This window comes from Cavenderia fasciculata (genome assembly GCF_000203815.1).
Source record: "Cavenderia fasciculata unplaced genomic scaffold Scf_EUAJFUG02HR96I-5, whole genome shotgun sequence".
Lineage (NCBI taxonomy): Eukaryota > Evosea > Eumycetozoa > Acytosteliales > Cavenderiaceae > Cavenderia > Cavenderia fasciculata.
Window position 1 is genome coordinate 230,821 of NW_004457624.1, and position 14,975 is coordinate 245,795.

Consider the following 14,975-nt stretch of genomic DNA (forward strand, 5'->3'; position numbering starts at 1 on the left):
TACTATATAATGTTAAAAAAAAAAAACTCTTTTGGTCATTCTGCCATACCATCATCTTTGTTTTTTTGATGTTGACTTTTAAAAAAAACACAGAAATAAAACAAACCAGTAATAATAAAATCGTCATCAAAAGCAAAGGGTCCCTTTGACCTTGTTAATGTTAACATTAAACATGTTAAATATGTTTATATTATTATTTTATTATTTTTTAAAAAGTAGATTAATTAATTATATTTTTTTTGTTTTGTTGGTTGGTTGACTATGGAGCATAGATTGATCTGATAATTTTACCAGAGGAGGTTGCGAGGACGACTGAACCATAACTTGGCAAGACTACAAGGTAAAGTGGTACGTTTTGAGCCTCTGAGCTGGCATCAGCACACCAATTTGCATAGCTATTTACATCCCAGACACAAAATGTATTTTGGATTATATTGTTGGAGGAAAAGGCGGCATTGACTCCAGTTAAAGGAGTTCCAGTTGGTAGTTGCCAAAGCACAACACTATCTTTGTTTTGGGTGAATTTGAGATCACCAGAGACCAAACTTGCAGTCATTAGAGAGTTTGAGATAATATTGGTTTTGATGCCTTCAGAAGAAGGGTTACTTGGTTTGGGTGCTGGTCCGACATAGTTGTTATAATTAGAGTCTAAACAGAGAAAATGAAATAGTATATATTATATTAATATATTATATTTTTTAATTAACTTTTTTTTAAAAGGGGGAGGGGGACACTTACTTGGAATGCTCATATAACCACCGACAATATTGACCCAATCTGCTTTAAATACAACCATTAAAAATTCGGTTTTGGGACGAGCCATTGCAGTGCCGGTGAGAAGAACCAAAAATCTTCCTTCAAAGACTTCTCCAAGAGATGTACTGCCTCTGTATAGACAGGTCAATGTTCCTGACTGTGGACAAAGTTTCCAAGAGAATGATCCAGTACTTGTAGATGGGATAGTGATAGTATCCTTCCATACCGAGGTTCTAACAAATCCAAATGTTGTAAAGAGTTCTAGATGACCATCTGTTCCAAATAGCAGTGTTTGGAAACCGTTTGAGATTGATTTACCTGGGACAATTGGGTCAGCACCTTGAAGATCGATCCAGTTTCCATAGATGGGTCCTTCATTTCTGAAGTTCCAAACTGGGATGTTGGGAAGGTTGTCATATCTTGCCCATACCGTTTGCATATAGGTAGAAATAACAATGGCATAGGTCGACGCTGGGAAATAGCCCTTTTGTGCAACTCCAAAGTACTCTCCATTGAGTTGATTGACCATCATGCACCAGAAAGCTTGGCCATTTGCACCTTTGACACAGATGTTATGGTCTATTTGGAAATTGAGAGTGTATGGGCCTTGCACTGCAGTGTTACGTGTGCCCTCGCCTGCAGAAGTCCAAAGTACGGGGTGATCAAAATCGACACAGGGTCCACCTGAACATAATTTCAACTCTCCAGTAGATGCGAGAATGAGATATTGTTCACCATTGGTCAAATAGCGATTTAATCCAACGGCGAGTGACTCTCCTCTTTGTAAAAAGTTGCCTCGATACAATTTGAGGGAACGGACATCATCGAATTGAGTTGCAGAGGGTGCGAATCGACCCCAAAGCATACGTCCAGTTGAATCTTGTACAATGATTGCAGGCTCTTCAGAGGGGAGTGTGAGATATGTGGGGCCTCCAAAAAAGAACTCGCACCATGGGTCATTTGTCAAACAGATCGATGAACTTTGAAGACGAAGAGTGTCGCTTGGATAGAGGTTGCATGGGCTACTATAAAATGCACTTTCATTTCCAGCCTTGGCAATGTACTGGCAGCTATTCCATTGGAAATAGGTACCAATTTCAAAGTTTTGAAGTGGCGATCCTGAACCTACGGTCTCTGCAGGGAGCATACCAAATCTTCTAAAAGTGAGAGGATTGGTTGGCACTGGGAAATCGATAATTTCTACAGTGGTTTCGGATGGACAAATTGGTTGAGTGGTGGTGGTGGTGGTAACTTGAATGGATGGGGATTGTACTGGGAGATTGGTACATCCGAATTTAGGAGCGGGACAGTAGTTTGGTGGACAGGTGATTTCGATTGTAGTTGAACCATCCATTACAAAGATGGCTGTATTTGGAGGACAATCCTGGAAAGATGTCATTTTTGCCGTTTTGACTTGTAAAACACCTCGAGCTGTGTCACATTGTTCTTGATAACAGGCACTTTGGACGACACCGCCAGTTTTCATTTTATAACATTTGCTTGTTTCTCCAAAAACCTCTCCAGCCAACTTTGTTTTGCCATCAGTAGTATCAAAGCAAAAATCGTCTTTGGCTTCATTAAAGGGACAATAGCTAAAAAACTCTAACCCAGCAAACCTTGTTAAAAGTTTCATTGTGGGTGGAAAAGGTCGTCGCTCAAGTGGTAGGCGTGCATTTCCATAATTTTTCAAGTTACATACACCTCTTCCAAGTCTATCTGGGGAGCACGATGCTATAAAATTAATTGAAGAATTAAAGATTAATATTTGAATAAATAAATAATGAGCGCATTTAATTTAATTTTTCTTACATTTTGACATGTCTACACAAAAATAATCCTTCCAACCAGTCTTTCGTTCTTTGGCACCACAGGAATAAACAAAATCACATCCTTTGTCCTTTCCCCATAGTAATGGTTCGGCTGCATCGTAATGAATATAGTAGAAGCCTAACGAATCCAAAATAGTAAGAGTGATGACAGAAAGAACTGGAGAAACATGAGACAGCGGGGTCATGATTTCGTTTCCATAGGCTCGGGCGCTCAAATGTGCGGGGTCAGAGAACTCTATAAGCTTCACCGAATCACATTTAAAATGTTTGATAGCTTGGAGTAGGCAAAATTCATCGACAATTCCCATTGGTCTATCTTCAAATGTAACCCCATTACCTTGAGACCAAGGAACCAATTCGGTTATTTGTTTCACTTTCGGGGCCAAATAACTTGTAAAGAATCCAAGCCCATGAATTATCTCGTGAATCTAAATAAGAGTTAATCAGAGGATAGTTTATAACATAATTTAGTTGTTTTGGTTGGTTTTAAAACATACTAATGCATAATATGCTCGTCTAGCTAAAGTATTAGGTGTAACAGAAGGTGGGAAGGTTCCAGTGAATACAAAATCATTCCATTTTAAAGGAGTGAGTTGAACAAATATAGCTAGTGGTCTTTGTTTGGTATTGCCATTTGAAAAATAGTTGCAAGGTGCTGCAGATGCAAATACGGCTTAAAATAAATAAATGAATAAAAGTTAGATTTCAAAGTTTGAAGGATGATGTAAATGGTTCGAGATAATTACTATCATCTAATTTTGGTCTCATTGTAACGAAAACAACCACATCTGCGTTGGGAATGGGGACACCTGCGCCAGAGCTGATATAAGAAGAAGGAATAGGATAGTTGTAGCAACTTGGCATTTGAGGGTTAAGAGCTAGAAGGTTGGCCGATGCATGAGGGATGGAGATTACTCTTTGAAAGTATTGTTGGATTGAAGTCAAAAAAGCTGGAAGTTGAGCATTGTTCTTCATTTGTTGACTGGGAATATCAGATGGTAGACATGTGTATGGTTTGGGATAGTTATCGGCGTTTAGAATAGTCACGACATCACCTACTTGCATACATCTATATCCCTGATCATTGTTGCCTTGAATAGAAGAGAAATCAAATTTAAATCTAATAGGCTCATAGTCTATTGTATCTATAATAAAGATAAAGATTATTATATTATTTGTTAGTTTAGTTTGTTTGTTTGTTATTCTATTTTAACTATTTTATTTTTTTTCATACTCGAAAGGTTTTGTGATGAAGTTGGCGTATAAAAAAATGTCAAAAAAACAAATATTAATAAAAATTTTAACATTATTTGTTGTTGTTTTAACATTTTAAAGTTACTTGAATGACTCATCATACTCAACTCAACTCTTTCGGGTTTTTATTTACTCATTTATTATTATTACCTACAAAAACAAAAACAATTACTTATTGTCTATGTGGCAATCAGAAGGTATGTAATCATGATGATGACATACAAGATACTAACCTAAGATTTCGGTTAGAGAGAGAAGAGTAATAGGTAATTAATCAACATAGGTAGTCAGGCCTTGAGCATGCTCTGACAACACTCTTTAACAGAAAGTCAAAAAATGATGGTTTATTAATAGTTTTGGTAAAATGTAGCCGACAAAAACACATATATTTATATGTGGGCTACCGATTATGCACCCCCAATAGTTGTGTTTGAAAGGCTTGTTCAACTTATCTTCATTTTTACAGGTCTTGGAACCTTGAAAGATAGGGACGAATGAGCTCATTATTTTTGAAATTTTTTTTTTTTGTGGCCATAAACTATAAGTTTTTTTTTTTTTTACTAGCTATCTCGTTGGATTCATATTTATCAAGAAGTTGTATTATACAACAAATTTGATAACATGATGAAACTTATAATCTTTTTTTTCACCATTATTTTATCGGTTGTTCTAGGAGGAAGTAAGTTTTTAAATATTTAATAACAGCCAGTAAATAATTAAATTAATTTTACATTGACCAATTTTTTTTTTTTTTTTTTTTATAAAAAGATGCAAAGCTTGACTTGACACCTGGAAGTTATCTCACAAACACCGATCCGACAAAGAGCACATTGCAACAAGGACAATCTATCTCATCTGGAGGCTTGTACCTCACATTAGGCTCGGATGGTCATCTTTACATGACCACAGTTGCAGTATATGGCCAACCAGGTGCCATTCAGAGATGGACAACCAAAGGAGAGGTTGCATATTTTTATGTGCCTAATCAGGGTGGACCATTCGAATTTATATTCCAAAATGATGGAAACTTATGTGCCTACGACAAAAGCAACAATATCAATGCGATCTGGTGTTATTATACCAAAGGTAGTGGTGGTATCTATTTAGGTATTTCATCGACCTACATGCCACTTCCAGCCTATGCATTGGTCATGACTACAGAAACAGATATGGTTTGGGCTCGTTACGCCAATATTGCACCCGTGACTCAAAGAAACTTTGGAACTAGTCTCATTCCTGGATCGTGGTTGTCCCTCAATCAAACAATCTACCCAGGAACTTCAATTACAAATGGTTATCAAACTTTAAAGTTCCAATCAAGCGGCAGTATCCAATTGTATTCAAACTATGGAGAATTAGGTCCTAATGGCCGCACCGCTATTTGGACACACCCGGTAATGCTTCCATGGGACGGCGATTACATTTGGGCCCAATGCAGTGACCCAATTTCCGATCAATTGTGCGCTTACTCTGATGGTCAATCGTATGGACCTGTATTCCAAGGAACATACTTGTCTATGTTGCCTAATGATGCCGATCCTGGCCATGACTTTTCAATTCTTTCTTTTGACGACCAATGGAGGGTATTCATGGGATTCACAAGGGTTCCAGGTCAATACACAAACTATTATTCAAATTCTACCAATGGATTTTTACAAGGAGCTTTGATTTCAAACTCTGTGGTCAACCTTCAACTAACCTCAACCGATTTGGTTCTAAAAAATACAAACACCCAACAAGTTTTGTGGAAGACGAATACGGGATGCACTGGTATCACCTATGGAAATTGGAATACAAAAAGATGGCCAACTCCTACATATCCCAATGCATTCTGTATCTATCAACCTGAAGGCACTGTTGATCAAGCTTGTTGGTGTGCTAATAACATGTTTGGTGGCAATGGAAGACAAAGAGCCGACACTTTGGTTATTCCACCTGGTCATGCTTGTTTGTTACAAATATCATCAACTGGAAAGGTTCTAAACACTATCTACTCTATTTAAAAAAATAAATTAATAAATTAATATGTTATTTCAAAAAGTTTCCAATTAATCGTTTGGTCTTTTTCTAGTTTGATTACCTGTTATTATAATATGATTATTATTATTATTACTACTATTCTTGCTATTATTATTATTATTATTATTATTTATTTAAAGAATTGTAAACAATCAGTTGATATAACTTCCATGAGTAGTTTTCTAGTTCTCTCACAGCTAGTTTCAATGGTTGCACCTTGATTGTTTAATTTGATTGTAGCCATTTCCTTTTCCTTGTAAATATTAATTGTTGCGTTTTGTACATTATCTAATCGACTAAACACATCATTTCCACTGCCCACATTATCATTTATAATCGTATCAATATTATTAAATCCTCTCTATCATAAATAAATAAATAAGATTAATTGTTAGTAGAGGTTATCTGATATATCACATTTAGATGATTATACATACTTTTGATAATTCTTCCAAAATTGATTTTAAAGATAAACTTCCCCAAAGATAATTACATATTGTATTGGATGATTGTTGGGGTGGCGATGAAGAAGAGAATGCCAATTTTTGTGAACCACCTGGCGAGTTATGATCATTACTAGTATTCTTTAGTAATGATAGATTGAATTGATGGTCTTTAAGTGATAGAGATGCATGGAGATGAGCAACCGTTATACTTGAACCGGTTCCATTATTTGAATCGATAGACTTTGTTTGAATTTGTTGTGCAAGATGTTGATCCAAGTATGCACTCTCGTATTGACATGTGGTATCCTTTCCTGCACCATTCTTTAATATTTTAATATTCAATACATCTGTTGGATTAATAAACATTGTCTTTCCAATACTTTGATTCACTTTATCTTTTTTAAAAAAAATAAATATTAAATTAATACATTTTTAGAAATATAAATCTATCTATCTCTCTCTCTCTTTGTTGTTTCTTTCTTACTTTGATATTGAAATGGTAAAATAATGGTTGAAGGAGATATTTTTGAAACAAGAGTATTTAAATCATGAGTATGAATTCTTGGATCGATTGGAATGTATTGAGTTTTACATTTCATCTCTCCAAATGGTTCGAGTAATTTTTGAGCTTGATAGTAATCAGACTCGACGAGGATGATTGCATTTTTTGGTTTGTCTTTGAACTGATGTTGTATGAGATGGACGACATCACCCATTCGACAGGATGGATGTCCGGCAAATATAATACAAGGCTCTTTGAGCGACGATACATTGTTGAGATGTTGGAGGGGTGTGAGATGGTTGTTTCGGATCATCTCTGTGAAGAAAGGGTGATTCGGGCATCAAAGACCGTTCCTTTTTGTAATTACTGAGCCACTCTGCATAGATGTCGGCATAGGATAGGACGGCCTTGCCAATCGACGAAACATAGTATATGTGGGTATACCCTAACCCAAGTTTGTTTACATAGTCGTACAGTAATTCAAATAGATCCAATACAGTACCACACGAATACACCGGTATTAAAACACTACCTCCATTTGATATAGTATTACCAATACAATGGAATAGCTCATTGATATTTTCCATGTATGGGTTAAATGATTGTTGCTGCTGCTGCTGACCAATTGTAGAAGGTGGTTGTTGAAGTGGATGGTTAATCTTGGAGGCATAAATAAATACATCTGGTGATTGAATCGATTGCAAGTCTATTGGTTCTGGGTATCTTTCATAGACTGATGAATCTGATAAATAAACAATCTTTTCATTCATACTTTCAATCACCCAATTACAGGATCCCAAACAATATCCTGAACTTGTTGCTCTAATTGTAAATGAATATAAATTCTAAAACAAAAAAAAGAATAAGAATAAGAAAAGGAATAATACTATCTATTATGTATGTTATGTTATACTCTTTATACCTACAATAAATTCATTATATCTAACAGCTTGAATCTTTTCAAAACACTTTTCAGTATCGAATCGAGAATAAAGAGTCTTCCAACCCTTTGCATGTTTGAAGGCACTATTTGCTTGTTCAGCTCCAATCAATTTTAACAATTCAGTACTTTGCCAATACTGATTAATATTACTCTTTTGGTTTGAATTCATATCATATTGTACCAATTCAAGTAATAGTAGTCTAAAAACAATAACAAGTAAAAAAAGGTTTAGAGTCACTATTATCTACTATATAATGGTTCTGGTTGATTTCATTTACAAACATACCTTCCAATTTGAATAGTTGGTTCTGTAGCATATATTTTACCATTGAATGATGTATGTTCGGTGATGTAGGGTAGACTGATAAGATTGTTGTAATTTGATATGACGATAATGTCAATGGTCGACATATCACTAATCAATTGCTGAACGTTATCAAATATCATTGGTGTATGATACTTTACATTACTATCGATAAATATATGATTACCAATACTTTTGAAACATGCACTATTCTTAATTTCATTCGAGGTAGATGTACCATTATTGTTAATTTGTTGTGATGATGATGAAGGAGTAGATGAGCTCAATACTGATGTATTTGGTAAAAAGTATAATAAAGATGTCCACTCTACTCCACAATCAAATAGAATTCTATGATTCTTGTATTCCAACAAGTAACATGACGCTGAAGGTGATAGACCTAAACAATGCTACAATGTCATAGCACACCCAAATAATAAGATATTAGATATACTGTTTCATCATCATGAATGATCACACGATCATTTAATAAATACCAATTTCATTGTAAGTGTATGTATCTATCTATCTATCTATCCACATCTCTTGGCAAAGGGAGAGGTGATCAAAGGAGTACAATTACAAGAGTTTAAGGATCGTAGAAAGAGATTCATTTCAGCATTTGCCGATGGCTCGATAGTGATACTCTTTACACCACCCGAGCCAATGATGTCGTACGACATACCATTCTCATTACGTCAAAACACCAACTTTTTCTACTATACCGGATTCAATGACCCCGAGGGCATATTGGTGATGGAAAAGATATCAGACAACCTTCACACCGAGACCATGTTTGTGAGAGAAAAGATACCTGAAAAGGAACTATGGGAAGGTCCACGATGCGGACCAAGTAATGCAGTCTCTAAATTTGGTGTCAACAATGCCTATACATTGGACCAACTTCACATATTGAATGATATCATTCGTAAATCCTCAAGTAGAGGTATATTTATTAATAGCGTACGTTGGGATAGTTTAAAAATTGATTGTATGTATATCAAATTGTAAAAAAAAATATTAATAATGAATGAATGAATGGTTTATTAACAAAATATAATTAATACTATCTATAGATAATAACAAAACATTATATGATGTTGAACCATACTTGCAAATGTCAAGATTAGTAAAATCACAATCGGAAATTAAAATGATGATGGAGAGTGGATCGATTGCAGGTCAGTCGTTTCAAGACATGATGAAGTTTGTCAAGCCTGGCATGAACGACTATCAAGCCAGTGCATTCTTTGAATTTAGTGTAAAGAATCGTGGTGCACAACGCATGTCGTATCCACCGGTTGTCGCAGGCGGCAACAATGCAAACACACTCCATTACATCTCCAACAACATGTTGCTAAAAAGTGGTGACTTGCTGCTCATGGATGCAGGTTGCGAATTTTGGGGGTTCACATTACTCGAACGTTCCCAGTCAATGGAAAATTCACAGACGCCCAAAAACAACTGTACGAGGCAGTGTTGGACGTTAACAAAAAATGTATCGAGATGTGTCGTGCTGGCGAGACAATCAACACTATCCACAGATACTCTGTCGAGTTGATCATTGGTCATTTGTTGCGTCTTGGTATTCTCGATAGACAACCTGGTACTTTATCCAGTACACCAGTAAGCAAACAAGAGATTGAGGATAATGTCAGAAGTGGCAAATACCACAAATACTATCCACACTCGATCGGACATTACTTGGGTATGGACACACACGACACCATGTCTATTCCCTATGGAGAGATACTCAAACCAGGTATGATCATTACCATCGAGCCTGGAATATACATAAATGAATACGACCATGAAGTGTCAGAACAATGGCGTGGAATCAATATACGTGTCGAAGACGATGTCGTCATCACTGACACCGATCCCATTAATCTAACTATCGATGCTCCCAAAGAAGTTGACCATATTGAATCCATAATGAATACTAGTAATAGTATGTCTGGATAAATAAATCGATTACATGACATGTGCAACAACAAACAATATTAGATATTATTATTATTATTATTATTTTAGTCTGCCATGTCCATGTGTCAGATTCCCAAAGATTTAAATTATATTTTGTGTTAAATTTTAATTTAAAGTGAGGAAGAAATCGTTCTCGACGAGGACGACGACATGGATGAAGACGAAGATGACGAAGACGAATACTTTGACGAAGATGAGGATCAAGACAAGGACGAGGAAGACCAAGACGAGGACGAGGACCATGAAGACGACGAGGACCACGAAGAACACCGAGACCAAGACTTTGAGGAAGACGATGAACTTTTGGACCAATACTTTGAGAAAAAGACCGACAAGGCCCAATATTTGGAACAATTAGAATACAACAACATTATTCGTGGTGAACTCGAAACACGCGAGTCCTTTACCGACCTTGGTGACGACTACTCGCCTCAAGAAGTCGCTCAGTTTGAAAAACTCCAAGACGAGATTCTACCTGCGACCTATTGGTTCGTAGCCAATCGCTCTTCCAGCTGAGCTAAACATCCAGAGTATCATTTTATTTTTTTTAATTTTTTTTTTCGCATCATCATATGAAAGGACATAGTACCTCCAACTTTTGATCATGCTATAGTCGATACGACTAGTAACACAATTGGAGTTGATTTTGGTAAAAGGTTGATTGACAGTGGAGTGGAGTTTACCAAAATAGTCTCTCGCTTTGGTTGTGATCAAGAAATGGAAGGTATACATGTTGGTATAGGTGAAGTACTATTCAACAAATTGGAGTTGTTAAAACCAAAGAATGTAGTCATTGGATACACTTATGAATATCAATCAATTATTCCCAACTTTTCCAAGATGCTCAATATGATTGATCATTTGGAAACGGTAAATATCAAAAGGGATTGTCAAGATTAGAGATATCAATGTATTGTTGCAATCAAAGACAATTAAATCATTAAAGATACGATTTCAATGGCACAATGAATTCGACCTATTTAATTATGATAGTTATGATAAAGATTACCAGAATTATCGTGTTGCCAACGATTTAGTAATTTCTCCATTACTCGAAGAAATGTCACAACGCCTTCAAAACAACAACACACTAACATCACTAACCATTAGAGATGGTTACCAAGAGAATCAAATTTATGAACAAAATCAATTGATAAAGGATTGTTTTGCCAATCTATTATTAAACAATCAAACCAGTTTAAAACACTTGGAGTTTGAAAGAGGTGAGGAATATTTAGATCAAAGATTCTATCAATCCATTGCCAATAATACTTGTTTGGAATCACTTAAAATTGAATTTTACTATGATTATCAAGAATACCAAAAACAAAGCGTAATATCAATTTGTAAATCGCTATCTATCAATAGATCACTTAAACAATTGGATATTGGATTGGTATCAGATATAGACCAAGATTTAATTGACCAATTCAAACAAATACCAAATAGAAATTGTTTAATAGTAGTTTATAAAGATAAAGAAGCATTGGAAGCAGGTCGTTGGCCTTTGGACCACAGTTATTCGTTTATTTAATAAATTAATTAATTGTTCATATACGAGTATAGTTTGATTTATTTTGTTGTTGTTGTGTTAATTTAAAAATCTGGTGATACATTGAGGTCGACCATTAACAATGACACAATTCATATTGTTTGGACATTGAGGGTCGCATAGAGAGGATAGATGGTTGTGGTCTGGTGGAGGATGGTCGATACCAATACAGGCGGGATACCCATCTTTGGTGACATGACAATAAGTGTCCGAGGGACAATACACCAATGAACAAGGGTCCTTGTGATGGATAGGTCTGTTTGGAATACAGGTTGCAAACCCACCAACATTATGGCAGTGAGTGTGTGTAGGACATAGCACCTCGTTACACATCTTTAGTTTCTTGGGTGTGGGAGGTGGTGGTGGGTGTGGACGAGGACGGGCGTCATTACCAAGAGACATCTCGCATATCGACTGGGTATCGTCGTATGGCAGACAAACTGGTGATGGTTGGCAACATGAAGTGCCCGAGCATTCGGTGGTCGATAGTACAACACATCGCATACCCATTTGCTCGCATCCCAGAGTACTGCAGTTTCCAGCAAATGGAACGTACGGTTCCCAACCGGTTTGCGGACGACAGTTTCCTGAATCTATCTCGTAGATGTGTCCCGTGCCACTATACACCATACAACTAGTTGTATTGTCACAGTCACTCCATGGGTCTGGGTTGGTAACACATACAGATCTCGACTCTATTCCACAACACCCTTGATAGGTACGCCATTCGCATACTGGTCGTCTAGCTTCACACTGATGCGATGTAAATACCTCTTCGCAAGGACCTGTTTCAATGATCACTGATTCTGAATCTGGTGGTTCTGAATCTGTTGGTTCCGAATCTGGTGGGGGTACTGGATTGATTCCTGTCGAATCACCACTAGTTATTCTAGTGGGTGCTATACCAGTAGTTGTATCATTTTTAATTGCATAAATGCTCATATCGTTGGCAAAGTCTGTAATAATCTCTCCACCATAGTTTTTGACGCAGACTGGATGTTGAGAACAACAAGTCGTTCCAAGACAAGGAACTGTCTGTCTCCATTCACAAATGAGTCCTCTGGCTGTACATTGTAGATCGTTACATGACTTTTTAGGTGGATTAAAGACTACCCAACCAGGTGTACAATAGGTCCAAAATTCACAAATTTGATTGGTACGTGGATCGATTTCACAATGAATACTTGAACGACAGACTGGATCGGTTTGATATTTTGGATTGTTGACACAAACATCGATATGATGACCACAACAACATGGGAAATTCATCCACAAACACATTGGAGAATTTCCTTCACATAGTGCTTTAGTTCCTTGTTGTCCACAGAAATTGGATGAATTGGTTATTGATCCTGTTGTTGTTGTTACAAGTGCTGTTGTCGTCGTTGTTGTAGTTGTAGTAGTTGTTGTTGTTCCTGTTGTTGTACCTGTTGTTCCAGTGGTTCCTGTCAATACCGCATTTGTAGTACTAGCAGTTGTAGTTTTAGCTCCTGTTGTTGTTGTTGAAGTGGTCGTAGTGGTTAATCCAGTAGTGACACCAGTATCCATATGTACAGCGGTTGTAGCTGTTGTGAGTGGAGGTGGGGGTGTTGTACCATCCGTTGTAGCGGCCGAAGAGGTAGTAGTTGTAGTAGGAGCTGCTGTTGTTGTGGTGGTCGTTGTAGTAGGGGCTGCTGTTGTTGTGGTAGTTGTAGTAGGGGCTGCTGTAGTGGTTGTTATGGTGGTAGTTGTAGTAGTAGGGGCTGCTGTTGTAGTAGTAGTGATCGGGGATGCCGTTGTTGTTGTAGTGGTAGGAGCTGCCGTTGTTGTTGTTGTAGTTGTAGTGGTAGGGGCTGCTGTCGTAGTAGGTGCTGCTGTTGTAGTTGTGGTTGTAGTTGTAGGAGCCGCCGTTATAGTGGTAGTTGTTGTAGTTGTAGTAGGGGCTGCTGTTGTTGTGGTTGTGGTAGTAGGGGCCGCCGTTGTTGTAGTGGTTGGGTTTGCTGTTGTAGTAGTAGTGGTCGGGGATGCCGTTGTTGTTGTAGTGGTAGGAGCTGCCGTTGTTGTTGTTGTAGTTGTAGTGGTAGGGGCTGCTGTCGTAGTAGGTGCTGCTGTTGTAGTTGTGGTTGTAGTTGTAGGAGCCGCCGTTGTGGTTGTTGTTGTTGTTGGACCGGATATGGCGGTAGTTGTTGTTGGACTGGTTGTTGTAGCAGTCGTAGTAGTAGTAGTAGTTGGATTAGCGGTAGGATTATTTATTCCAGTGGTGGTGGTTGTCGACGTTAAAGATGTGGTGGTTGGGTTACCACCAGTTGTTGATGTTGTTGGGAGACCAGTTGTTGTTTGATCTTGAAAGGTGGTAGCACCAAGAGAGGAATCAGTCGAAAAAATAGTTGCATCTCCAGAATAGGACAGAGTATTAAAAGCAGGTGCCGAAGAAGTGGACAGATCAATGAGAAACTCTCCATCTTCCAAGGGTTTACCTGAACTAACGAGATAGTTGTTGCCGGTCATATAGACCCACTCGAATTCCGACGATATCTTTCCGACCGTTACAAAGTCTGTCCAGACTGAAATGATCGTTGCAGTAGTCGATGCGATGGTACTGGCAATAGTAGAGGCTACCGTGCTTCCAGTAACCGAACATGTTGTACTTGCAATGGTCGATGCCGTCGTAGTGTATTTTGGATCTTCAACGCAGACTGCCGACAGTCGACAACATGGATTGCGTTGGTCAATGCACTGAGACTTTTGTCCGAGCCCACACACCTTTCCCTGAGCTTCACAGTTTAAATCACAGCAACTCTTTTGGCTCGGCATCTCTTGTGTCAGACCGTATGGTTGTAGATCGACTGGATGAGTAGTGACAAGATGGTACATAATATTTCTGCCTTGTACCAAGTCAGAGACACATAGACTTGTTGGTTGGTGTGTATACGATTGATTAATATGTCGACTATCTATACAAATTCCAGTCGCCAAGTATTGATCAGTCTTCTTGTCTCGACTACAACACGACTTTAACGGTATCCACAAACAACCATCTCCAAGTTGACAATCATATGAATCCTTTCTTAATTGACACATAATAGTTCTTCTTTCATTTAATTGCCTTGAAATAAAATCTATATCTTCATTTTGTGGTTTAATATTCTTATTATTATTATTATTATTGTTGTTGGATGACCAAAAGCTTGATATATCCCAAAATCCTAAAACACATATTAAAAAAAAAGTATAAGTATTATTGTTCAAAAAGAAATGACTTTTCTTTCATTAATGTACATACCATGGCTAGTTGAAATAAATAAAACTAAAATGATTAAAATGATTGTTTTCATTCTATAGTACTATTCTATTCTTTCCAAAAGTCATTCAATCCTTGTCCTTTTGAGGTAGGTGTTGAATAAA

The 14,975-nt window shown here is 37.2% G+C and overlaps 5 protein-coding genes across 5 annotated transcripts; 2 read left to right on the forward strand and 3 right to left on the reverse strand.

Annotated features, from left to right (window-relative positions):
- Window positions 1-259: 259 nt before the first annotated feature.
- On the reverse strand, window positions 260-3,976 carry DFA_11107 (uncharacterized protein; the record flags this gene model as incomplete). Its single annotated transcript, XM_004350000.1, has 6 exons — window positions 260-648; window positions 739-2,487; window positions 2,566-3,013; window positions 3,083-3,258; window positions 3,332-3,730; window positions 3,973-3,976. The coding sequence occupies 6 exons, from the start codon at window positions 3,974-3,976 to the stop codon at window positions 260-262; spliced, it is 3,165 nt and encodes a 1,054-aa protein (XP_004350050.1).
- Window positions 3,977-4,232: 256 nt separating this feature from the next.
- On the forward strand, window positions 4,233-5,842 carry DFA_11108 (uncharacterized protein; the record flags this gene model as incomplete). The annotated part of the gene is made up of 3 exons (XM_004350001.1): window positions 4,233-4,265; window positions 4,404-4,518; window positions 4,608-5,842. The coding sequence occupies 3 exons, from the start codon at window positions 4,233-4,235 to the stop codon at window positions 5,840-5,842; spliced, it is 1,383 nt and encodes a 460-aa protein (XP_004350051.1).
- Window positions 5,843-5,988: 146 nt separating this feature from the next.
- ints9 (integrator complex subunit 9) lies at window positions 5,989-8,559 on the reverse strand (the record flags this gene model as incomplete). Its single annotated transcript, XM_004350002.1, has 7 exons — window positions 5,989-6,219; window positions 6,296-6,699; window positions 6,789-6,987; window positions 7,271-7,651; window positions 7,733-7,949; window positions 8,036-8,463; window positions 8,551-8,559. The coding sequence occupies 7 exons, from the start codon at window positions 8,557-8,559 to the stop codon at window positions 5,989-5,991; spliced, it is 1,869 nt and encodes a 622-aa protein (XP_004350052.1).
- A 163-nt stretch (window positions 8,560-8,722) lies between these two features.
- DFA_11110 (uncharacterized protein) lies at window positions 8,723-11,573 on the forward strand (the record flags this gene model as incomplete). Its single annotated transcript, XM_004350003.1, is given in 6 exon segments — window positions 8,723-9,044; window positions 9,130-9,336; window positions 9,504-10,004; window positions 10,088-10,136; window positions 10,156-10,527; window positions 11,033-11,573. 6 exon segments carry the CDS (start codon window positions 8,723-8,725, stop codon window positions 11,571-11,573), a joined length of 1,992 nt encoding a protein of 663 aa, XP_004350053.1.
- Window positions 11,574-11,630: 57 nt separating this feature from the next.
- DFA_11111 (uncharacterized protein) lies at window positions 11,631-14,905 on the reverse strand (the record flags this gene model as incomplete). Its single annotated transcript, XM_004350004.1, has 2 exons — window positions 11,631-14,776; window positions 14,854-14,905. The coding sequence occupies 2 exons, from the start codon at window positions 14,903-14,905 to the stop codon at window positions 11,631-11,633; spliced, it is 3,198 nt and encodes a 1,065-aa protein (XP_004350054.1).
- Between the last annotated feature and the right edge of the window lie 70 nt (window positions 14,906-14,975).